Below are 24,729 nucleotides of genomic sequence, written 5' to 3'. Positions count from 1 at the left end.
CGAAATGTATATAGGGCTGAAGTGGTTAGTGTTTTTTTAATAATATAATCCGAATCTACAAAGTTAAAATAAATGTAGTGGTGTAAAAGCACAATATTTGGATCCTAGATGTAGTGGAGTAGAAGTAATAGTATTGGAAATTGAAAATACTCAAGTAAAGTACAAATACTGTACCTCAAAATTGTACTTAAGAAGCTGGACACTAACCACAAAGCCACTGAGCTGGTATAGGCCAAGGAAGTAACTCTTGGGTGTTTTTACATATATAATTAATGCATATAATCAATCATATAATGATATGTCTTTTTCATTGACTTTTAAAAACGTTTAATTGATAGTGAAGGTCAAAACTCAACACGGGCGGAAACTTTGTCCAAATATGGAGATGTACCGACATCATAAGATGACTTCCATTATGTAATAACCTGGCCATATGAAGTCCCAGATCCATTTCGAAGCCACGCTGTCATCAGGCCCTGTCTTGTTTTAAATGGTGCGTTATGTGCAAACATTCACCTCACCATCTCTCCTCAGGTCATCCGTCGGGCCAACGAGGCAGAGAAGATTATGTGTTTGGTGCGTCACCGCGCAGGCCACCGCTGTGCCAATGCTGTCATCATTATCCTCATCATGGCCTGGGAGGGCGTGCCGAGGGACATGGGAGACAAGCTGTACCGCGAGATCAGCGAAGCCATCACCAAACTCGGCAACCCCACCAGCCGGCGCTGTGGGCTCAATGACGAGTAAGTCGCTGAGTGTAATTTCAAGTAAAGCTTTGGCCTTGGTTTAGGAAGAAATGACAATGGAAAGGATTAAGTCTATTATTATATGTGTGCCGTTGAGCTTGTTGCTTGTACCGAAGGAGCAACAAGGGAATCACTTTGGTTAGTCAGGTTCGGAGGAAAGCTTTGGGGTTCAATAACTAGGCAAGCCCAGACCTAGTTGTTGCAAGTGTCCTTGAGCGAGAAGACACTGATTTCCTGTTTCAACTAACATGCATTGCTCATGTATTGTTTTTTCACGCTTGAACACCTGTCACTCATCATTGTGCTTATGCGTGTACGTCATCCTATCAATTAGGGCTACAGTGGTAGAGTCTAGAAATGTAATATTTCTTCACAATTATACTCTGTGTATTTCAAATGAATTGAATTTGGAAAGAAAATGACAGAAATGAAAGTAATATAACGGTAATGTAAACAGTAAAAAATGCTTCCCCGTTCATTTAAAGGTATATTCAGTGATTTCACTTAATTCAAATATCACTTATTTTTTTGTTTTGTTGTGATAATCCTCTCTACTATAGAGTGTGCTGACCATATAAGGAGTTCCTCCCTGTCCCCGGTTAACCCCTGGGGGTCAAAAAACCTTAGGTTTCGTTTTTGGCTCTCTATCCTGATTGGACGAAAGGCTTAGGTCCCAGCCAAAAACGAAACCTACGGTTTTTTGAGTGAAATCACTGAATATACCTTTAATAGAAATACTTGCAATAATGTATGATACAAATAGAATATACTGGAGATAAAAACTGAATATGTGCATTGCACTGCATTGCAATGTCAGCTACCTACACCTCACAGGGGCAGGAAGTAAATGACAGATGGCATTGAAGTTAACCCATTCTGAACGGGCACCCATTTTGGTGTCGGCATCATGTCATGCTTTAGCTATTGAAAAATAGCAGATCTACAAGCTCATATCGCGCCACCGAGTGGCGCGATACGAGCTTGTAGGTCTGCTATTTTTTGAAAAATCGAAGAGCGACTGACATTTCTAGAATCTGATCTCAGGTCAGAATGGGTTCATCAGACCAGTGTGTGTCCGGCGGAAACCTCGTATATGAATCTGATCTCAGGTCAGAATGGGTTAATTGTACTTCGACATGAAGTTAACGTCTCACTGTTGCCCCCTGCAGTCGTACGTGTGCGTGCCAAGGCAAGAGCCCTGAGACATGTGGCGCTTCGTTCTCCTTTGGCTGCTCCTGGAGCATGTACTTCAACGGCTGCAAATATGCCCGCAGCAAAATCCCACGCAAGTTCAGACTGCAAGGAGAACATCCTGAAGAGGTATTACTCCACCATGGTGTCTGGGTTATTAGTTTTATATTCTCCTTTTCCCTATTATTGAGACAGACAGTAGAAGTCTGATATAGGCCATCGAGTATAAGTAATGTAATTTATTTTCATCATTTATACAGTATTATATGTGTGGTACTTATTATTAATTATATTATTATTATTGTTATTATTATTATTATTATTATTATTAATGAATAATAATAATAATTATTATTATTATTACTACCCTTATTATTATTATGAGGCAACTACGAGTACCATCACTTTGTTTTGGATTGTCTAACATTGAGGAACCTTTGAAAATGTATTATGAATAATAACACCACTGTGGGAGCGGGGGGATATTGTGTAAACTAAATTACCAGTAATTGTTTATTATTATAATTCTATGGTCACCAGGAGGACAACCTTGGGGAGAACTTTCAAGCCCTGGCAACTGAGGTGGCTCCCCTATACAAGCAACTGGCCCCACAGGCCTACAGCAACCAGGTTAGTGTATGCACACTCTGAGGACCTCTGTGGAGTGCTGCCTCCCCTCCTGACAATAGTCCTGTCTTTTACCATAATATCAACACATTCGTATATATGTTATATTGCAATTCATGTTGTTTTAAGGATAACTTTTTAGAGTGTTAGCTTAAATTGTCGGTAATACACTAACATTTTTAGCATGTGTATTTATTTAGTGTTTATCTGAAAGTAATGTACACCCTACTGGCCTCATGGCCACAAAGAGTATATTCTGCGACCATAGTTATAAGATTGCAGTAAGGCGGACATAACTATTATGCACATCAACAAAGGTTCATGGGTTAAGAAGAGTCGACAGCCAATACAGGTGATTATTTTTTTCTGTCAGAGTTTGGAAGCGCTTGTTTTCAACACCGCAATATCCTGCTGCCTCCTGCATTATGTGCAATTTAGAAACGGGTTGTACGCACTTAGGATGACCATAAACTGAAACAACGTTTCCCCCATCATCTTTTTGAGTGGGAACCTGCTTTAGGACTAATTCATTAATTTACATGTGGGTCCCACTCCTACCTCAGTGTCTGACTGAGGCCACGGCTCCAGACTGCAGACTGGGACTGAAGGAGGGCAGGCCGTTCTCTGGGGTCACAGCCTGCATGGACTTCTGTGCCCATGCTCACAAGGATCAGCACAACCTCCACAACGGCAGCACTGTGGTAAAGTTATCTGCCTCAGTGCCTCTCTATCTTTCATCTCTTTTTTTGCTCTTCCCCTTGTTTTACCCTCTACCTTACTTCATGTACATTCATGCAAAGCGTACTTTGCCAACATCAGTACTTTTGAGGGGCACTAGCCCCTCCGATATTCAGATATTTGTGTAGATTTTCGTTTTACACAAACATTAAATTGCCATTGACAATGAATGAGAGTGTACGTCATATGTGGACGAGCAAATCGACATGTTACCCCATGATGATGTAAGATTAACTTTTTTTATCAAATTTAAATCAATTGAGAACAGTGTTCAAATCTGTGTGTGTGTGTGTGTGTGTGTGTGTGTGTGTGTGTGTGTGTGTGTGTGTGTGTGTGTGTGTGTGTGTGTGTGTGTGTGTGTGTGTGTGTGTGTGTATATATATATGCCTCCATACCTCACTAACCCTTCTTGCTTTCTCATCTCTCACAGGTGTGTACCCTGACCAAGGAGGATAACCGTAAGGTGGGTGTGATCCCGGAGGACGAGCAACTCCATGTGCTGCCCCTGTACAAGGTCTCCCTGACCGACGAGTTTGGCAGTGAAGAGGGCCAGCGTCTCAAGATGAAGTCGGGGGCCATTCAGGTGCTGGAGGCCTTCCGCCGCCAGGTGCGCAAGCTACCCGAGCCGGTCAAGTCCTGCCGACAGCGCCGCCTAGAGGCCAAGAAGGCTGCGGCGGAGAAGAAGTTTGCTGCGGAGAAGAAGAAGGCCAAGCAGAAGCAGCAGGTCGTTGGGGGCACACCGGAGAAAGCGGTGGTAGTGAAGACGGAGATCAGAGTCACAGGGTCACCACATCCACAAGGCGATAAAGGTGAGCAGGTGTTTTATTGAGGGAGACTTGAGGGAGTGGAGATGCCATGCATCAGCGCAGGTCATGAAACAGAACCCATGTTGTTGCAACTATAGGTATGTCGTATGTGCCCTTGTACTCTTGGCTGAGCAACTGGAATGATCCAGGGTGAGCTTTGTCTTATGAACTGCTGCTCTAAAAGGTTTTATTTAATGCTTGAGCCAGTTGTGGCGTTTCAGACAGACTTGAAATCACAGTTTTCTAATTTATACCCTTGTCCTCTGTTTTCAATGCACAGCAATTGTGAAGCAGGAGGAAAACGTCACCATTAAACTGGAGCCCTTCATTAAAACGGAGCCCTTCATTAAAACGGAGCAGTTCATTAAAACGGAGCCCTTCAATGGAGCCTTGGACTGCTACTCGCCCCAGATAGCAGACCCCTACAGCAACAACTATCCCCATCCTGCCTATTATGCAAGGGTAGGCCTTCCTCCCAATGGCCAGCCCCCTGCCGCAGGCCCTGCCGTCAATGGCTACCACCCCGGTTTCCCAGCACTGCCCTATGGCTACTACAACTACCCCCCCAATGCACTTTTCCCAACTCGACTTAGGACTTATGAGGGTCGAAGGGGCTGGTCCAAAACAGGCACTAAATTGGTTGAGGTGGACACGAAGCCAGATGTGGAGAGCCTCCAGGCCAGGCTAGCTCAGTCCTACTCCACTCTCCCTGAGCAGCAGACCCCGGAGCTGGCTATCCAACATAGCACTTACCCTCAGCAACTGGAATACCAGTCACGGCCCTCCTCTATCTCCTCCGAGCACTCTCACCGTGGCACCCCGGTTATTAAACAGGAACCTATGGATGTGCCTGTTTATGATGGTGTATTGGTCAATCAGAGTGGTGCCAGCACACCTAGCACCACCCCACTGCCTGACGGCTGGCCTGGGCACAAGCCTAATGGCAGCATGGTGCTCAATAGCTGGGACGGGCATGTGAACTCTAAAGCAGGCCGTACAGCTTCGCCGTTCACTCCAGATAAGCAGCAATCTCATCAGCAACTTCCTCAACAGTCCTCTCCTTATCCCCAGCAGTGGAGTTCCTACCCTAGGTCAAACACCCCCATGGCCTCCCCTTCCCCATGTCAGTCACCATCCCTAAAGGTGCCTCCCTCTCCGTCTCCTTCCCCACACCCAGGTACTCCATATCCGAGCAGCCTACATCCAGGCACTCCTCATCCTGCCACCCCTCACCTAGTTATGCCCCAGTCTGACCTCTCCCATCCAGGCACACCACAACCTGGCACCCCCAGCCATCACTGGTATAGCCCTGCTCCCAGCCCTCAGCCCAATGCCTGGGCCATGGGGCCTGGGACAGCATACAGCCCTGGAATTGTGAAGCACAGCAGCCCTGCCGGAGCTTACCCTGACAAGATGTTGTCCAAGGCTGGGGAGAGTCGGAGCTCTACTCCTCAGGGGCTCCAGGAGAAGGCTTGGAAGTCTTGTGGGGGTTCAGTGGCAGGTAGCACTCCATCTCCAGCCCCCGAGTGCCGTCTGTTCCCAGATACTCCAGTCCAGGCATGCTGGCCTGATCTGAGCCATGCAGAGAGTGATGTGGAGAGCACGAAAGGTCACTTTGAGGATGAAGACGTGTGGTCCGATAGTGAGCACAACTTCCTTGACCCCAACATTGGTGGTGTGGCGGTGGCACCAGCCCATGGCTCCATCCTAATCGAGTGTGCCCGGCGGGAACTGCATGCCACCACCCCAATCAAGAACCCGGACCGCTCCCACCCCACTCGCATATCACTGGTCTTTTACCAGCACAAGAACCTCAACCAGCCCATTCATGGCCTGGCTCTTTGGGAGAACAAGATGAAAATTCTAGCAGAGAGGGCGCTCCAGAGGCAGCAGGAGGGCGCTCTCCTGGGCCTCTCCCAGGAAGAAATCAAGGCCCTAGGAAAGAAGCACAAGTGGGGTGCGGCAGCGGCAGGATTGAGCCCTGGGGGGCCCACCCTGGCTAAGGGACCGGTGACGCGGCTGGCACCCACGCTCCACACCACGTCCACGGTCACTGTGTCTCCCTATGCCTTCACTCGCGTCACCGGGCCCTACAGCCGCTACGTCTGAGGACAGAGAAAGAGACAAATTGAGAGGTACGCTCTCAGACTTCCACCACGTCCTCACAAACTGTTGCAGTGTGGTGGAGGGGGGGCGCCAGGCAGGGATAAAGGAGGGATTAATGCATCTCAAGCTCTCTCCCTCCTTACTCTGGTGTACCTGTATGCTCCAACCTCAACCCCCTCACCACCACCACCACCATCACCCTACCCCCTATCCCTCCATTGTCCACTGGGAGGGAAGAGGTGTCATTTTGTTTTATTTTTTTACCTCATGTCAGGCAGTGGTTTGGCCGTCTAGCCGACAGACTCACTGCTTGTGGTGCTCGTCCTCTCTCTTCCTGATGAGAGGAACTTCATTGCTCTTTCTTCTTCTTCTTCTTCTTCTTCTTCTTCTCCTTCATAGAATTTTAATGACCCTAATTATTATTGCTATTATCAATATTATTATGATTGCTATTGTTACTGTCAATGTTGTTATAACAGGTATTGTTGTTATTATTATTATTATTATTATGAAGACTTTTGTTTTGTTTTTTTATATTGTCAGTTTCATTAATGTTATTAATGATGTGATTGCTTTTGGTTTTGTTTTATTATTATTATTGTTGTTGTTATTATTATTATTATGATTTCATGGTTTTAAAAATCAGGAGTCAGTCATACTCAGACAATTGCTTTGTTCCATGTTTGGAAAGCGTGTACCCTATTCTTTTTTTATTTGCTTTGGCCTTGATCAATCTTCCTGCTCTGCTCAGAGGTGGCAGAGCCAGTCTCTCCTCCTGCACTTGGAAACTCAAAAATCATTCAATCACAAACACAGCGAAGGAGATTGTAATACAATAGAAATTGTCGATTTTATGGATACTATACAGATATTTATCTTGGATCATGTTTAGCCTCTCTGGGCCTTTTGGAGAGAGAGAGAATGTGCTCTGTCTCCTCATTTTCTTCTAAGCCCCTCCGCCTCCCCTCCTCTGGTGCTTCACTTCCACCGACCTCAGTCCTTCTTCTAGAATGTATCTCCATTCTACTCCTCTTTGCACTTAATGCTGTATAAAAGGTGCTCTTTCCCAGACTTGGCTCAGCAGTATAAGAAAATAATGTTGCGTGTACGGTGTACTACAAATCCTCTTTGTAGTACACCGTACAATCTGGTCCATTTGGTTACATATGTACATTATCAGAGTTACAAATGGATAAATCAACAGTGGATTTCACTGCGTACTAGATGGATTTTCATCAGGACGATATTGTAAAGGATGATCTTTCAAATACCTTCCTGTGATTTTTCAAACTTTCTAGTACTTGTAAGTAAGTCCCACCCATCTGATGCTCCAATGAGAATGAAACAGATGTCAAGTTTTCTTTTTAACCCATTCTGAACGGGCACCCATTTTGGTGTCGGCATCATGTTATGCTTTAGCTATTGAAAAATAGCAGATCTACAAGCTCATATCGCGCCACCGAGTGGCGCGATACGAGCTTGTAGGTCTGCTATTTTTGAAAAATCGAAGACACTTTTAGAATCTGATCTCAGGTCAGAATGGGTTAATAATGAAACTGTCAGGATGTAATAGACATTTTTTGAATCTGATCTCAGGTCAGAATGGGTTAATGCTGTTAGGTCCAGGTCTGTGCTTAGCATGCAGAGAACAAAAACTGGCACTAGATGTCCTCATCTTCCTAAAATATTCCAGCATGAGTGATTGTGAGTATTTTCCATTCTAAAGCCTACTCAGTCACTCAAGTTTTCAGAGCACGCACGCACACACGCACACACACACACACACACACACACACACACACACACACACACACACACACACACACACACACACACACACACACACACACACACACACACACACACACACACACACATGCTCACCCCTTGAGCTTCTTGACAGCCAGAGGGTAACCCCCTGTTTACTGACCAAGGCTGGGTGTCCCAAAGACAAATTTTATCTATCTTTCTTCAAGTAAATATTATGAAGTTGAAATATAGCCTAAAGTTTGACGTATGAGGTGCTTTCCCCAAAACACTTAAAAACCAACTTCATCTTTTTTCCATTGTAAGTCAATTGAATAAACGGAAATTGCCTGCTAGTCTTAGGTTGACACCCTAGTTCACCCTTGTTCAACTGTAAGCAAATGGAGCCAAGACAACTTAGTGTCAAGGTGCTTTTGTAGAATCAAGTTGGTTCCATTGCCGTTTAACTTCATATAGAAATTGACTTTGGGAAATCCAGTCCATGCCTGAGATACATCAATAGGGAAATGAGATGGGTACAGTAAGCCTCTTGGTGCTCCTCGTAACACAAACTCACACTCTGGTGCTTCCCTTCCGAATCTTTCAGTTGCAGTAAAATGGGATGAGCCCCTTCTGCATGGTGCTGTCGTCTTCAAGCAGAGCTATGTCTGTCCTTCTCCTTAACACCATGTCCCCACCAAACCAGTCATCCAAACCACCGTGATGTCATTAGAACACCTGCAGTTCTGGTGTTGAGCCATGGAGCGGAGTTCTTGGTGTTTTGGCAACATTTGTGTGGTAAGGCTATGTTAGCCTGTGTGTGTGTGTGTGTGTGTGTGTGTGTGTGTGTGTGTGTGTGTGTGTGTGTGTGTGTGCGCGCAGAAGAGGTAGAAACAGAGACATTGCTTGATAACATAGACGCAGTTCCATGAACCATGAATAATGTTCACTCATATTGACTTGCCTCGTAGCTATTCTGCTTGTCATGTGAAATGGTGTGAGTGACGTTAATGGCAGTAGATCCAGAGCAAATCCCATGCATCGCTCGTTACCATTACGTTTGTTAGCAGCATAACCATTCGAATCATGAAATACAGTTGCGTTATACTGTACTTAACAAGCAAAATACATGGAAATGAAAAGCAATCCATGGTACAGAACCCGAGCTTAATGTGCATGACGGTCTACAGGTGGTTGTGAGGGTTTGAAAGACCCTGGTGCTTGTTTGGAGATCTAGAGCTCTCTACCTCATGATGTAGAGACACTGGTCATGAACACAACTCGCTACTGAGAGCAAAGAATCATACATTTGTTCATTTGTGGTGCCCTCAGTCGACATGCTCATTTTAATATGCTTCTTGTTTTTTAGAACTCTTATTTATTACACGATGATGTTGATGATGATTGTCAATATTATTTGATTTGTTTTGTTTGATATAGCTAATACAAATTGTACATAAAGAAGAAAAGATTTTATAAAAGCACTTTTAATCTTGATTTTAACGATGAAAAGAAAGAGCCGATTATTGACAACTTGAAGCTTAGTCTTGTTTTGTTTTTTGTTTTGTTTCCTGGATTTTTTCTTTTTTTTCTTCTTGAGAGATGAAAAAGAATGTAAATATGGAAATATTTAGGTAAGATTATTTAACTAATGATGGGCAATAGTGAGTAATTCATCAAGGATTTTGAATTCCAGGTTTTTTCTGTCAGCCCCTAAACGACCCTTTGAACCAAGGTGTGTAAATGTCTACTTTACTAACATAAATACTGTACTCTCCCCTGTCAACCAGAACCGTTGTCAGTAATGTGGCCCTGCCCTCTTCTGTCAACCAGAACCGTTGTCAGTAATGTGGCCCTGCCCTCTTCTGAGCTAATTCCACCAATCCCGTAATGTAGAACCTGCTACAGTTGACTAGTTCTATAGTGTTATATAGCATTGGATATTCCCATATCTATAAGGAACATCTTTCATTCTTCAGCATGATTTTCCCATTGATGTTCATGATGGGGTTTTGGACAGTTTCCAAGGATTATGGTATTCAATCGACAGATCTCAATTTACACCTTCTGTTTTTATACCAATAAGGCATGGTCCACATACCATACACAGTATATAGTATATGGATTCAGTCATATTTATGATCTAGATATTTCAGAATGGGTGCTGTTCATATTCTGTACATGTTTTTGATTTTCTAAACTTTGTACATTTCTATACAAGTCTTGAGTGAGTTTGGTAAACAGGGCTCCCAAGAGCCCCACACCTCCCAAATGTGTGGGGGTCATTGGGGACGCCGGTGCTATGATGCTACACCTTAACTTCACTGTGGAAAATAATGGGGAAAAAAAATAAGGTATATATATGAGGAAATATACATAATGGCCGCTAAATATTTTTCTGCTCTGCGCTCTTAGAATGTCATGAGAAGAAATACTTTTGAATAAAAAAGCAGTTTTGCAGGATTGGAAGCTGCTCTGGTGCTGACTATTGAAAAGTCTCTAGATACAACTATATTGTAAAACTCTGAAAGAAATTACATCTCTTTGGGGAGGAAAGAAATGAGCACTCAAAACTGTTTGAATACATTCTCTATTAGTCTCATTCCATGTGGTGCTTGAAAATGTATTTTATTCTAATTTTTAACAGGGACAAGGTATAGAGTCATATATTGAGACTGTTATCTGGAACAGATATTTAAGTGCAGCATATATGTACCGAAAGATATTGAAATTTCTCTTTTGAGTGTGTTGTAACATTGTCATGTTAAGGGAATGCTAAGATATTTGAACCATATGAGCATAGAAATTGTGTACTCCCTCCTTCCTCTTCCTCACCATGCACTTCGTTTCTCAAACCCTTCACTCTCTTTTACCTATACACCTTGTATATTTTGCCACACACACACACACACACACGCAAACACCTGCACACACACGTCAATGTGTCCGTGCCCCACTTTCACAACCACTCTTCATTAAACAACTTTCACAACAGTTCTTCATCAAACTCTTAATTTGTCCACTTTACCAGAGTTGGAATATAAATGTAGAACATGGCCCATACTGAATGAAAACAAACAAACACAACAGGCAGCTACATTCCTTTTTGAGTTTTAGGATTGTTCTCTTTTTTTATGTCAAGTATGCAGTATGTAAAAAAGTGTTTTTGTTTAGTCTCTCTCTTTGTAGCTGTATGGTGTATTATGTGAATACATAGTGTATGTGGTAAAACCCACAATATTGTTTTTTTGTTGCGCGATAAATAAATAAAACAAACATGAAAATGAACTTGACTTAATATGGATTTATTGTCTCCACCAGCTGAAGGCATGGGGAGAGAGTAGTATGTTTTGCACTCCGTCCTTGTGTGTGTGTCCGTCCGTCCTTCCGTTACCAGCTAATCTCCAGCACCGTTAACCCGGTCGATGCCAAACTTTGCACACACACTCCCTCGATGCCAATGATGAACCTCTGCCCCACATTTTCCAGAACGGCCTGTTATAGCGCCACCATGAGGCAGTTTTTCCACATTTTTACCTAAAACTGCACCGTTCTGCGTGAAACGTTGCATGCACACTCCCTGTGGAAACAAGTGCCATGAATTTTGGCCAAACAAAGCATGAGTTATGACTGTTCAAAGGTTTCATTTTCAAAAGATTGCTATAGCGCCCCCCTTTGGCCAATTGGAGTAAGACTGCTTCCAGTGATATTTGGCATGACCCTCTATAGTCCTGTGACGAACAGTCAAAAAGTGCTTTAGTTTTCGAGATACCCCTACCGGAGGTAGGACCAAACACAACATAGTTTTTCCTCATCTCTAAGGTCTCCCAGACATGAAATGGATTCTTGTATAAAAATATTTTACTGCAGAAGTTGTGAAATTGATATATAAAGTTATACACCCCAAACTAAAAATAAAGCCTGTCCGTCTGGGGGTTGAGGCACTTAAAGTCATGTAGATTCACAATGGAAGCTCTGAGAGGTTCAAAACTTGGCATACTTGAAGCCAGAACATACCTCTATATTCTAGAAAAGACTGAATGTCAATATCTGAATGTCAATATGAGATATATATATATATATATATATATATATATATATATATATATATATACAGTAGGCGAAATTGTACATCTATGTAGATGTCTTCTCTACTTTGTAGTGACTCTGGAATGGATTGTCATAGCAACACATATGAGGGCTTGGAAAGAAATGAGCACTCAAAACTGTTTGAATACATTCTCTATTAGTCTCATTCCATGTGGTGCTTGAAAATGTATTTTATTCTAATTTTTAACAGGGACAAGGTATAGAGTCATATATTGAGACTGTTATCTGGAACAGATATTTAAGTGCAGCATATATGTACCGAAAGATATTGAAATTTCTCTTTTGAGTGTGTTGTGTACATTGTCATGTTAAGGGAATGCTAAGATATTTGAACCATATGAGCATAGAAATTGTGTACTCCCTCCTTCCTCTTCCTCACCATGCACTTCGTTTCTCAAACCCTCCACTCTCTGTTACCTATACACCTTGTATATTTTGCCACACACACTCTCAAACACATAAACACACGCAAACACCTGCACACACACGTCAATGTGTCCATGCCCCACTGTTACGGCCAGCCATAATTAGGTCATTTTGTATTTGGTATTATCTGTTGTTTCCTTTGTTCTGAGGTGGAGAGTTGATGAGAAGTGGAGGAGACCTGCATCATCATGAGACTGATTACTGGAGAGTGCTTGCTGCTGTGGGGAACTAGTCCTCTCCACGGATTGGCCGGCTCTGATGAGCCCTATGACACCAGCAGTGGATTGGGTGGTGGCCACACCCGATCTACTATAAAGCTCAGTGACAAACAACTCTGTTCAGACAGAGGACTGTCAGCTTCAGGGCAGCAGGGAATTGGTCTCCCTGTCCTCTCACCACATAGCCTGGCTAATAAACCAGGTCTGGCTTATTAGCCAGGCTACTCACCACAACCTACGACCATGTCCAGTTCTTTATTTGGTTTTAGTTTTGAGTTCTGTTTTGATTTGTGTTTGCTATGTTTGTAGTTGTGTTTTGTTAGTTCAGGTGAATTTGGGTTATTGTATATTGTTGTAAATATCTATGATTTTGGGGCTGTAAATAAACGTAAATTCCGTTTTATTGCAATTGTCTTTCTGCATTTATGTTGCTTCCCCTAACCCTAGACTAGGGGGTGTAACATGTGGGGGGTCATGTCTGGGCCAAAAGTTTAAACTTAAACTTTTGGGTCATTTTGATCATGCCAGTTGGGTTGGTCTGTGTCACGGGGCAGCCCGTGCCCTATACACACACACACTGATTAAGGACATTGCACGCACGCACACACCACACAGACTGTGGGTAGTGGGGCAGACAGGTCCTATCATTAATGTCAATACTGTGGATGTATGCATTTACAGGATGTACAAATGAAATGATACACACAGGGAAAACATTAGGTTTATTAACCTGTGTGTTTATTGTAACCTCAGTATTTGTATGGCCTCTCCAGTGCTGGCACTTTAAGAGGGGGAAGGTGCCAAGTACTGGTGAGGAGTAGGGGTGTTCCACAATGTCATTTATCAAAGTATGTCTATTATCTGGGGAAATTAAGGTAACCCCATATGATGATTAATCTAAAATAGAACATCTAGGTATGGGGTTACTGATTCAGGTTCAGCTGATAACTGGGAGCTTGTAGATAAGCTGGGTATAATTAATTGCTTCTCTGTTGGTGGTAGGATCCTCTCCTATAAAGGGGAGACTGCAGGCAGAGCTAGTCAGTTAGGCTCGGGCAGGCATCATGCTGACACGCCTGTGAGAGAGCTGCTAGGGCCCCTGTCATGGGCATAGCCTAGTGCAGTTTGTTATTTTTCCTTTTTCCTTCGTTGAGCGTTAAGTATTTTTGAGTTCTTTATTTTGTATTTTGGCCAGTATTACTTTTGTTGTTTGATTTTTCCGTTGCGAATATCTGCACTGGAGCTGGAGTTTGGAGCAATAAAAACCATCAAAAAGCATCGCTGACTGTTTTTGGAGCCTTGGCCCTCGGGCAACTTTACAGTCTGGTTCTGTTTTGTTTTAGGTTGGCAGATTTGTATTGTTGGTATCGGTGATAATTTTTTGCAGATAGTACCCACTGTTACTATTAGCTCATGTGTTTCATTCAATTGCCTTTGTTGCTGTTTGCTAATGTCTCAATCTCTGCACTGCAGGCGGAGAGAGAAGAATGGTGTTGCAACATTCTGAGAAGTGTATTCTGGTGGCTTCAGCGAGAGACCTTCGCCTCCTACCGCGGTAAGTGTGACCATGGGGTGGGAGAGGAAACTCTTACGTCCCATGGTTTAACATTTCTGTGGGGAGGGTGGGGGAGGTTCTCATTTGTGTTGGGTGGGGGACTCAACAGAGTCTTAGGCTGGCCCTCCACCTAGCCCCTCTCGGAACCCCCTGGGTCAGCCCAATCCGAACCGAACCGGGCTGACCCGTAGGGTCCCTGTGCGTTACTTTGTTTTCATATGGAAATGTTGGAACGCGGACATAAATATCCTCGGTAACATTGTATCTGCGCCGTTTGACGTCTTCTTTTCGTTTGCGTTATTCTGAAGGTGTCAACTATAAGTACCTATACATACCGCTGTGAATTATCTTGTGTCGCGGAAGCCGTTAAGTATTTTTAATCTTCGTTTGACCGATTTGGTCGATTTGATTATTGTTTATTTACCGTTTATTGTACCGCCTCCCGATGTGCGGTTGGCTTGTGCCAGCTATGTTCCTGCCTCTGATCTGCTCTGTCATAGCTATAGCGCCACTAGCTAGCCAGATAGGCGGTACAATGAGGTGTCAATAAACAAGGAAGGAAGAGAAGAATCAAAGCGACCAAATCGGTCAAACAAAGATTAAAAATACTTAACGGCTTCCGCGCCACAGGAGATATTCGCAGCGGTATTTATAGGTACTTAAAGTTCACACATTCAGAAGCCCTCAAACGAAAAAAAGTCCTCAAAGAGCGCAGAAGGACGTATCCGAAGTTGTTTACGTTTATTTATGTGTGCGTACCCGGTGGCAGGGTGGAGGTGGAATAGGACCCCATGGTCTGGGTCTAAAAAATGTCAGAAACTTCAGTACCATTGGGTTCTGCTTGTAGGGCTAGCCCTCCACCTAGGTGGAGCTCCAAGGAAGGAGTTAGAGCTGACTATGTGTACAAGCCCCTAGCTAACACTGCCACTTCTAATTTGGATTTTAGTGTGATTTGGTGTGTATTCTGCTGCTATTGCAGTATAAATTGGTGGGGAATGCTGCACAGAATTATAATTTGCTCCTGGGTAAATCTGCCAACCAAATGGTTAAAATTGGTTTTGGTGTGGATTTATTTTGTGTTCAGGCCTATACTGATAAGCTCCTGTCATGTGTGCTGAGAAGGGCTCACATGACAGAACCTTTGTGTCTGTCAGTAGTCGGGTATCTGACTGTTTATTGTGTCTGTCACAATAAATAAATATCGTTTTTTTTTTTCAAGCCTGTGAATCGCTTGTACCGACCCAGTCTCCCCTAGGTCTGAGGCCGGTAACATTAGCAAAACATGCTAATGTTTCATCCTCCGCAACACAGATTCTCATACACCGCTATACTTTTAAGTATGTTGCGGTAGAGAGAACGTCATCATTTTGGACCATGGGCTATAGCCCATATCGTACGGCATACTATAGCACGCCGTTTTTCATCATTTTTGAGGATTTGAAAAAAATGAAAAAAACGATGGGTTATAGCCCATCATTTTTTGAATTTTTTAAAAAAAAGAATTTTTGAATTTTTCTTTTATCCTCGTTTTTCATTTTGGACCATCGTACGGCATATTATAGCACGCCGTTTTTCATTTTTGAGGATTTGAAAATATTGAAAAAATTAAAAAAAAACGATGGGTTATAGCCCATCGTTTTTTGAATTTTTGAAAAAAATAATTATCCTCGTTTTTCATCATTTTGGACCATGGGCTATAGCCCATAGCGTACGGCATACTATAGCACGCCGTTTTTCATTTTTGAGGATTTTAAAAAAATGAAAAAAAACGATGGGTTCTAGCCCATTGTTTTTTTGAATTTTTGAAAAAAGAATTAACCTCGTTTTTCATCATTTTGGACCATGGGCTAAAGCCCATATCGTACGGCATACTATAGCACGCAGTTTTTCATTTTTGAGGATTTAAAAAAAAAAAAGAAAAAAGAAAAGAAACGATGGGCTATAACCCATCGTTTGTTTTTTTTTTTTTTTTTCTTTTTTTAATCAATGATGAAAAACGGCTTGCTATAGTATGCCGTACAGTATGGGCTATAGCCCATGGTCAAAAATGGGATAAAAAAACGTCTAAAAATAGACGTCTAAAACACGTCTATTTTTAGACCTGTTTTAGACGTCTATTTTTAGACGTTTTTATCCAAATTTTTAGACACTCGTCTAATAGCCCATATTGTACGGCATACTATAGCACGCCGTTTTTCATCATTTTTGAGGATTTGAAAAAAAAACAAAAAAAACGATGGGTTATATATAGCCCATCGTTTTTTGAATTTTCGATTTTTTTTCAAATCCTCAAAAATGATGAAAAACGGCTTGCTATAGTATGCCGTACAGTATGGGCTATATAGCCCATGGTCAAAAATGGGATAAAAAACGTCTAAAAATAGACGTCTAAAACACGTCTATTTTTAGACGTGTTTTAGACATCTATTTTTAGACATATTTATCCCATTTTTAGACGCTCGTCTAATAGCCCATACTGTACGGCATACTATAGCACGCCGTTTTTCATCATTTTTGAGGATTTGAAAAAAATGGAGAAAAAAAACTAAACGATGGGTTATATATAGCCCATCGTTTTTTGAATTTTTGATTTTTTTTTTTATCCTCAAAAATGATGAAAAACGGCGTGCTATAGTATGCCGTACGGCATGGGCTATAGCCCATGGTCAAAAATGGGATAAAAAACGTCTAAAAATAGACGTCTAAAACACGTCTATTTTTAGACGTATTTTAGACATCTATTTTTAGACCTTTTATCCCATTTTTAGACGCTCGTCTAATAGCCCATACTGTACGGCATACGATAGCACGCCGTTTTTCATCATTTTTGAGGATTTGAAAGAAATGGAAAAAAAGAAAACGATGGGTTATAGCCCATCGTTTTTTGATTTCTTTTTTTTTCAAATCCTCAAAAATGATGAAAAACGGCGTGTTATAGTATGCCGTACAGTATGGGTATAGCCCATGGTCAAAATGGGATAAAAAATGTCTAAAAATAGACGTCTAAAACACGTCTATTTTTAGACGTGTTTTAGACGTCTATTTTTAGACGTTTTTTTCAAAAAATTTAGACGCTCGTCTAATAGCCCATACTGTACGGCATACTATAGCACGCCGTTTTTCATCATTTTTGAGGATTTGAAAAAAATGAAAAAAAAAACTAAACGATGGGTTATATATAGCCCATCGTTTTTTGAATTTTTGATTTTTTTTTTATCCTCAAAAATGATGAAAAACGGCGTGCTATAGTATGCCGTACGGCATGGGCTATAGCCCATGGTCAAAAATGGGATAAAAAACGTCTAAAAATAGACGTCTAAAACACGTCTATTTTTAGACGTATTTTAGACATCTATTTTTAGACCTTTTATCCCATTTTTAGACGCTCGTCTAATAGCCCATACTGTACGGCATACTATAGCACGCCGTTTTTCATCATTTTTGAGGATTTGAAAAAAATGGAAAAAAAAACAAAAAACAATGGGTTATAGCCCATCGTTTTTTGAATTTTTTATTTATTTTCAAATCCTCAAAAATGATGAAAAACGGCGTGCTATAGTATGCCCTACGGTATGGGCTATAGCCCATGGTCAAAATGGGATAAAAAACGTCTAAAAATAGACGTCTAAAACACGTCTATTTTTAGACGTTTTTATCCAAATTTTTAGACACTCGTCTAATAGCCCATACTGTACGGCATACGATAGCACGCCGTTTTTCATCATTTTTGAGGATTTGAAAGAAATGGAAAAAAAGAAAACGATGGGTTATAGCCCATCGTTTTTTGAATTTTTTAGATTTTTTTCAAATCCTCAAATTATGAAAACGGCTTGCTATAGTATGCCGTACAGTATGAGCTATAGCCCATGGTCAAAAATGGGATAAAAAACGTCTAAAAATAGACGTCTAAAACACGTCTATTTTTAGACGTGTTTTAGACGTCTATTTTTTGACGTTTTTATCCCATTTTTAGACGCTCGTCTAATAGCCCATACTGTACGGCATACTATAGCACGCCGTTTTTCATCATTTTTGAGGATTTGGAAAAAATGGAAAAAAACAAACAAAACGATGGGTTATAGCCCATCGTTTTTTTCTTTTTTCATTAAAAACCCATGTTCAAAAATGATGAAAAACGAGGTAATTTTTTTTATAAGAAATTCAAAAAACTATGGGCTATAACCAATGTTTTTTTTTTCTTTCAAATCCTCAAAAATGATGATGGCGAGGTTATTAAAAAAAATCAAAAATTCAAAAACCCATGTTTTTTTTTTTTTTTTTTTTTTTTTCAAATCCTCAAAAATGATGAAAAACGGCACGCTATAGTATGCCGTACGGTATGGGCTATAGCCCATGTTCAAAAATGATGAAAAACGAGGTGAATTTTTTTTTTCAAAAATTCAAAAAACTATGGGCTATAACCCATGTTTTTTTCTTTTTCAAATCCTCAAAAATTATGAAAAACGGCGTGCTATAGTATGCCGTACGGTATGGGCTATGGGTATAGCCCATGTTCAAAAATGATGAAAAACGAGGTTATATATTTTAAATAATACATCAAAAAACAATGGGCTATAACCCTTTTTTTTTTTTCTTTTTTTTTTTTTTTTTTAATCCTCAAAATTGATGAAAAACGGCGTGCTATAGTATGCCGTACGATATGGGCTATAGCCCATGTTCAAAAATGATAAAAAACAAGGTTACAATTTGGTTGAATTTTAATATATATATATATATATATATATATATATATATATATATATATATACTGTAGTTAATTGAAATAAAGTTGCTATATGTTTTCCACACAAATGCCTCTTGTCAATCGTTCCTGTTATCAATCAATTAAATTATTAGGATTACCCTCTAGGGGTCCCTCCTGCCCCCCTCATTAAGCGGGAGGTGGCGTAGTCAGGCTCTCTACCAGTTACTACAATAGCTTAGACACCCACACATAATGTTTGGCTGCATTTTTCACTCGCTGAGTCGCTGAGCAATAAACACATACAGTACAATACAAACCCATACAATGACTCATCTTCTTACACACATTCAAAATACAAAATACCTCACCTTTGTCAATGCACTTCTACAAGCTGGAGTGTTCTCTTCAGCTGGGAATGTGGAATGGGAGGAGTGGAGGCGCTATGATACGTCCTCCCGGTGGGGGTTCCTCACTGGCAGGTCAGCCAGTATAGAGGGTATGCGTGTGATCATCATCAAACCCGGAAGTTATGCAGGAATGCCTACTGAGTGGCAAGAAACTACTTTCTGGCCTTGACAGCCCATACATCCAAACAGAAAAGTCCTATCTGATTGCATTAAACAACATTACAACAATGTTTAACTCACTTTGCCTATTGCTTTGCCACTCTATGTGCCATTCGCTTTAACCCTCTAAGACCCAGCGTTGCTTTTTAGCAACAATTTTATTTTATTTAATTACTAAATTATTATAATTTTTTTCTGTTCTTTTTTCACCTAAACGTCATCAGTGATGTTCATTGCAATGCCATTTCAATGCCATTGGTCATGATATTTGCATATAAATACCCCCCACAGAGGATGAAATTCACACAAATTAGAAATGTCTGGACTTTTTTTTAACCTAAGACTTTTGACCTTTACCCTAATAAAAGGTAGGTACAATAATTGTAATATATGTTTTTTTGTGATCATTAGAATGTATAGAACATGTTTTATTCATTATTGTGAAAGATATCCCCCAAATGTAAATTATTAATTTATTACATTATTATATAATTATTATATAATTATTATACATTTTCCATCAAACTTTATTTTTTTATTTTTTTAACATATATGTTTTAGTGTCAGTCCTAGTAGTACAAAGTAGTAGTAAGGTTGAAATCTATTTTTTGCAAGTAGAAATGAATGCGGGTGTTAGAGGGTAAGCATGCATGCGCATACCCTCTATAGGGTCAACATAACAATACTATTGACCAGATCTGTAGGTGCAGCATTTGAGAGAATCAAAGTCTGGCTAAAACAATAGTGGATTTTACACAAAAGTGGGTTTCTGAGAGACTTCTATGTCCATTCCATGTATCACACGTGATGCACCTTGATGTACCGATGAATTTGAGTATAGATATACATGTATGTTTTTTTTAAATGTTTTTAATTAGTGCACTAAAACTTCTGAACAGACTATATTTACATCAATATCTGGGTCCCCACCTACTCACTCAGGGTTGACGTGTCACACCTGTAGTGATGGGAGGGGCACCAAAATGTGGTGTTTTGATTGAGTAATGGGGGCACTCCCTTATTATAAAAGTACAAACTTTTGTGTATGTTCACATGACCTGATGAAGATCAAATAGATCGAAACGTTGTCAGTATTTCAATAAAGACGTCTTGCTTAAACCTGTGGTGTGCGGGCTCCATCCAATCTACTGATGTATCACACGTACACATGATTTTTATTCATCAAAAACTACCATAACTTAATACTGAAAGATAGATTTTTACGTTATTTTTAGCTGCAAATAGACTGTAGGAAAAAGCTTCCGCACCACTAGAGTTAAGGCGTATAGGAACAGGTGCATATAGATATAGGCAAGTGCACATCAATAATACAATTAACGACAGAAACGTTTCTGTCCCTATATACGGAGTACGGACCTTCTTCAGGCATAACACAGCATTTTGACAGAGTTACAAACATTTGAGAAAAATCAGCCAATCATGCACTAAACAGAGTCTGTGATTAGAAAAGAGGTGCAGCTTGTGATGATCAATTTGGTGACATCAAAGGCATTAAAGGCACAAGGACCCCAGAAAATGTAGATTCAATTCTTTCTTATACAAAGAAATTATGTAAAGACACATGGTAATAATAATAATAATAATAAGAGACAAGTCATTATAGAGCGTCGCAGTCCCGCCTCCGACAAGCGGCCCGGAAGACAATTTCCAATTCCAATCTGGCTTTAGGAAAAATCACAGCACAGAAACAGCACTTGTAAAAGTAATGAATGATCTTAGGGTGTCTGCTGACAAGAAACATGTATCTGTTCTCTTACTTCTAGATTTAACGGCTGCATTTGACACGATTGATCACTCAATTTTAATACAGCGTCTGGAGCACTAGATAGGCCTGTCTGGTACGGCCCTGTCCTGGTTCTCCTCCTACCTATCAAACAGAAGTTACTTTGTCAATCTAGCCGAGTTTGACTCAGACAAACACGACATCAGTTCTGGTGTTCCACAGGGCTCGATTCTTGGTCCTCTGCTGTTCTCCTTGTACATTCTGCCATTGGGCGAACTCATTACCAATCACTGAGTCAATTTTCATTTCTATGCTGATGATACCCAACTATATCTTTCTGTGGCCCCAGATGATCCCTGTGCTTTAGACCCGCTGTTGACCTGTCTGTCTGGCATCAAATGTTGAGTGAGAACTTTCTCAAGCTGAATGAGGATAAGACAGAGGTTCTCATAATCAGTTCTAGCGAGCAGAAATAATCAATAATAAGCAGACTTGGCAACCTGACTGTAGAAAGTAACAGTACAGTAAATAACCTGGGGGTTATTATTGATTCTGAACTGAATTTTAATTCACACATTAATCATGTTACCAAGATTGCCTTTTTTCACCTTAGAAATATTGCACGAATCAGAGCCTATTTGTCCTTGGACGATGCAAAAACGCTAATCCACGCCTTTGTTTTTTCTCGGCTTGACTACTGCAATGCACTCTTTTCAGGACTGCCTAAGAAAACGACTGACAGATTACAACTTGTCCAAAATGCAGCAGCTAGAGTTTTACAGAACTAAGATGAGAGAACATATTACTCCAGTTTTGGCATCACTGCACTGGCTTCCGGTTGTTTTTAGGATTGATTTTTAAATTATTTTACTTGTCTATAAAGCTCTCAATGGTCTCGCACCTCCGTGACTGCCTACCTAGATATGTCCCTAACCGCCCCCTCAGGTCCTCCAATGCTGGCCTACTTGAAGTGCCTAAAAGAATGTGCACAAAAAAAATATGGTGAGGCAGCTTTTTGCTTCTACGGCCCAACAGCCTGGAATAAACTTCCATTCGAGCTCAGACACGCACCCTCTGTAGACATTTTTAAATCTCAACTCAAGACTCACATCTTCACTCTTGCTTTTAGTTGAGTTTTACTATGTACATCCCTGCCCTGACTGATTGCTGCATGTGGTGTTTTTATTTGTTTTTATTTATTTTATGTTCTTATATTCAATTTTGTTCTTTGCCATTGTTCTATCATTTTAACTACTTGTGTTTTATTGTATTATATTTTTGTGTCCTGTGAAGTAAATATGCCTACTTCAAGTACACTATCTAACTTGACTAAAATAGACAAATGACGAAAAGTCTGCATCAAAGTCTCAGGCGGTCGGATGAAAGGAAACAAGCAGAGAGAGGTGAACTGAAGATCCATCGATGTATTTATTTCAATTAGTACCGAGACAAAGACAGAGGGCTTCCCGCGGCCCTCGAGTTGAGCCGCGGAGCCCAGGAGCTGACCGTCCGGGCAGGCTGCCCCCACAAGCTTAACTTAACATTGTATTTACAGCCATATATATGTGGTCTACAACAGAGGTGTTCCTGGCAGGACAGACGGTATTTTTACATACGAATGTCATTGAGATGTAGATAGAGTGACGTATGAGACTGGCCTCTTGGTGGAAACAATAGAACATGCTAATTCCTGTCACACCCGGCCAGCCAGGCCACTTACTATCTAGGCATGATGGCTCCAGCTAGACTACATGCAGATACCCACATTGACTTAGCACAGTGTAGTTGATTTAAGAATGATTATGTTATAGAATTATCGAGTCCATATACGACATTTCCCCCCTTGACCATCACCATGATGATGGTCACATAAAAATATGGAACAATAATTCTATTACACCCCCCTTGACCCAATCACATGACATACTAAACATAAGAAAAGAAACAACAGCAAGTGACACTTTAAAAGTTCCCAAAAATAATTCCCTGCACATTCATGCATATCCGATAATTGACATTTGCACTTCACAATTAACTGACATTTAAACACACCACAACTTTGTCTTACCCTGTGTTTCCATTTTTAAACACACAAGTTTTTACAGGCACGCTTAATAATCCCGTATATATTTTGAAATTGGTCCCGTTGACGAAAGCCTCGATTTTGATAACAGCACGCCGCAACTTCACTATTCCGTACCCCTTTAAGGCCTGGTAAATGACGAATCGACCTACGCTGCTACTGTTAACTTATCTCACCTTTACAGGCTAAATTATCTCGATAGTAACAGCAAAACCTTGCACGTCGCGGCACCTAACTGCCTTTTAGTTGACTTATTATTCGCACACTAAATTTCATACGAGAAAACAATAATTAGCTCTATTAATACCAAGACGAATTACGTACTGACGCGTATTGATAGGGCCACTATCGTCCGTCTGACACAGCCACATACAATTGTTTCAATCGAGCTAAACATTATTTAATCATTTCCAAGACCCATAGGCTCTTTAATCAACTTTTTTAACTAATTTAAACTTCGACAAAACACATATCAACACATGCCTACATATATGTTGAATAAACTTACATTACACAAACGTTTTGAATACAGATAAATTGTTGAAACTCTTCCATCTGTTATAAATGAACTCTTTTAGTGTCGCAAAACATTGTCTCTTAACTTGTTTAATATCTATTATTCGTTTGAGAAAAAGTCAATCTACCGTAAAAAACACAGTCACTGCTCCAAGATGAAGCGATAAACCAATATCAATGCTACTCTTTCACCAAAATTACTTTTAGCCCCATACTAGGCCTACAGACCGAGTAAGGTTAATAGATTTAACTATTCTGACCACCATTTTCGCTCTGGTTACTTTAGCCCACATTTCCGACACAGAAACTGTCCATACTGTATTTTAAATCCTCTCAAATATAATTCCCCTTTTACACATGTGACGTACCTGAAGGCATTCGTGGTCAAACTGAGAACTGCATCATGTTATGAAGAAACCTTGTTGCAATGTTTTGTCCGCGCACTGCCACTCACGTGTCCATTGTCCTTTCTTGTCCCCGTCCAACACACAGTCACACTCCCCCCTTCCAGACACTATGAATATGAAATATCACATAATGACTGGAAAGAAAAATATGTACGCTCGTGCAGCTACGGATCGATCAAAACGCAACACGTGAGCTTGCAGATCTGCTGTTTGAAGAATGAAGAATGAATGAAAAACGTGGTCGCCGCTCTCGATCGCTGATGAGATGAATCGCGCTGTGCCGTCCTGTCGCCGCACGCCGTCATGAAAGCTCTCGGTCGCCGCTTGGTCGGAGACCCCCCTCGGTGGAAGACTCACTCGTTGAAGGCCTTGTAGAACGCCTCCCTCCTCGCCGCTGCTTGCTTGCCGTGAAGAGACGCATCCGCCCGCCGCTTGTAGT

At 41.0% G+C, this 24,729-nt stretch overlaps 1 protein-coding gene across 5 annotated transcripts in view; it reads left to right on the top strand.

Annotated features, from left to right (window-relative positions):
- tet3 (tet methylcytosine dioxygenase 3) overlaps positions 1-7,576 on the top strand; it is a 47,660-nt gene extending 40,084 nt beyond the window's left edge. For all 5 annotated transcript variants that reach the window (XM_083783289.1, XM_083783286.1, XM_083783287.1 and 2 more), the window contains 6 exons: positions 535-743; positions 1,916-2,066; positions 2,478-2,567; positions 3,128-3,265; positions 3,733-4,111; positions 4,389-7,576. In XM_083783289.1, coding sequence (XP_083639415.1) covers positions 535-743; positions 1,916-2,066; positions 2,478-2,567; positions 3,128-3,265; positions 3,733-4,111; positions 4,389-6,217 — 2,796 coding nt within the window. In that variant the 3' untranslated portion in view covers positions 6,218-7,576. The remainder of the gene's footprint in view (positions 1-534; positions 744-1,915; positions 2,067-2,477; positions 2,568-3,127; positions 3,266-3,732; positions 4,112-4,388) is intronic.
- The last annotated feature ends 17,153 nt before the right edge of the window (positions 7,577-24,729 follow it).

The sequence above is a fragment of the Protomyctophum parallelum genome, assembly GCF_964188405.1.
Source record: "Protomyctophum parallelum genome assembly, chromosome: 15".
Taxonomy (NCBI): Eukaryota; Metazoa; Chordata; class Actinopteri; order Myctophiformes; family Myctophidae; genus Protomyctophum; species Protomyctophum parallelum.
Note: the sequence above shows the minus strand (reverse complement) of the source record. Positions and strands in the feature narration are given on the sequence as shown.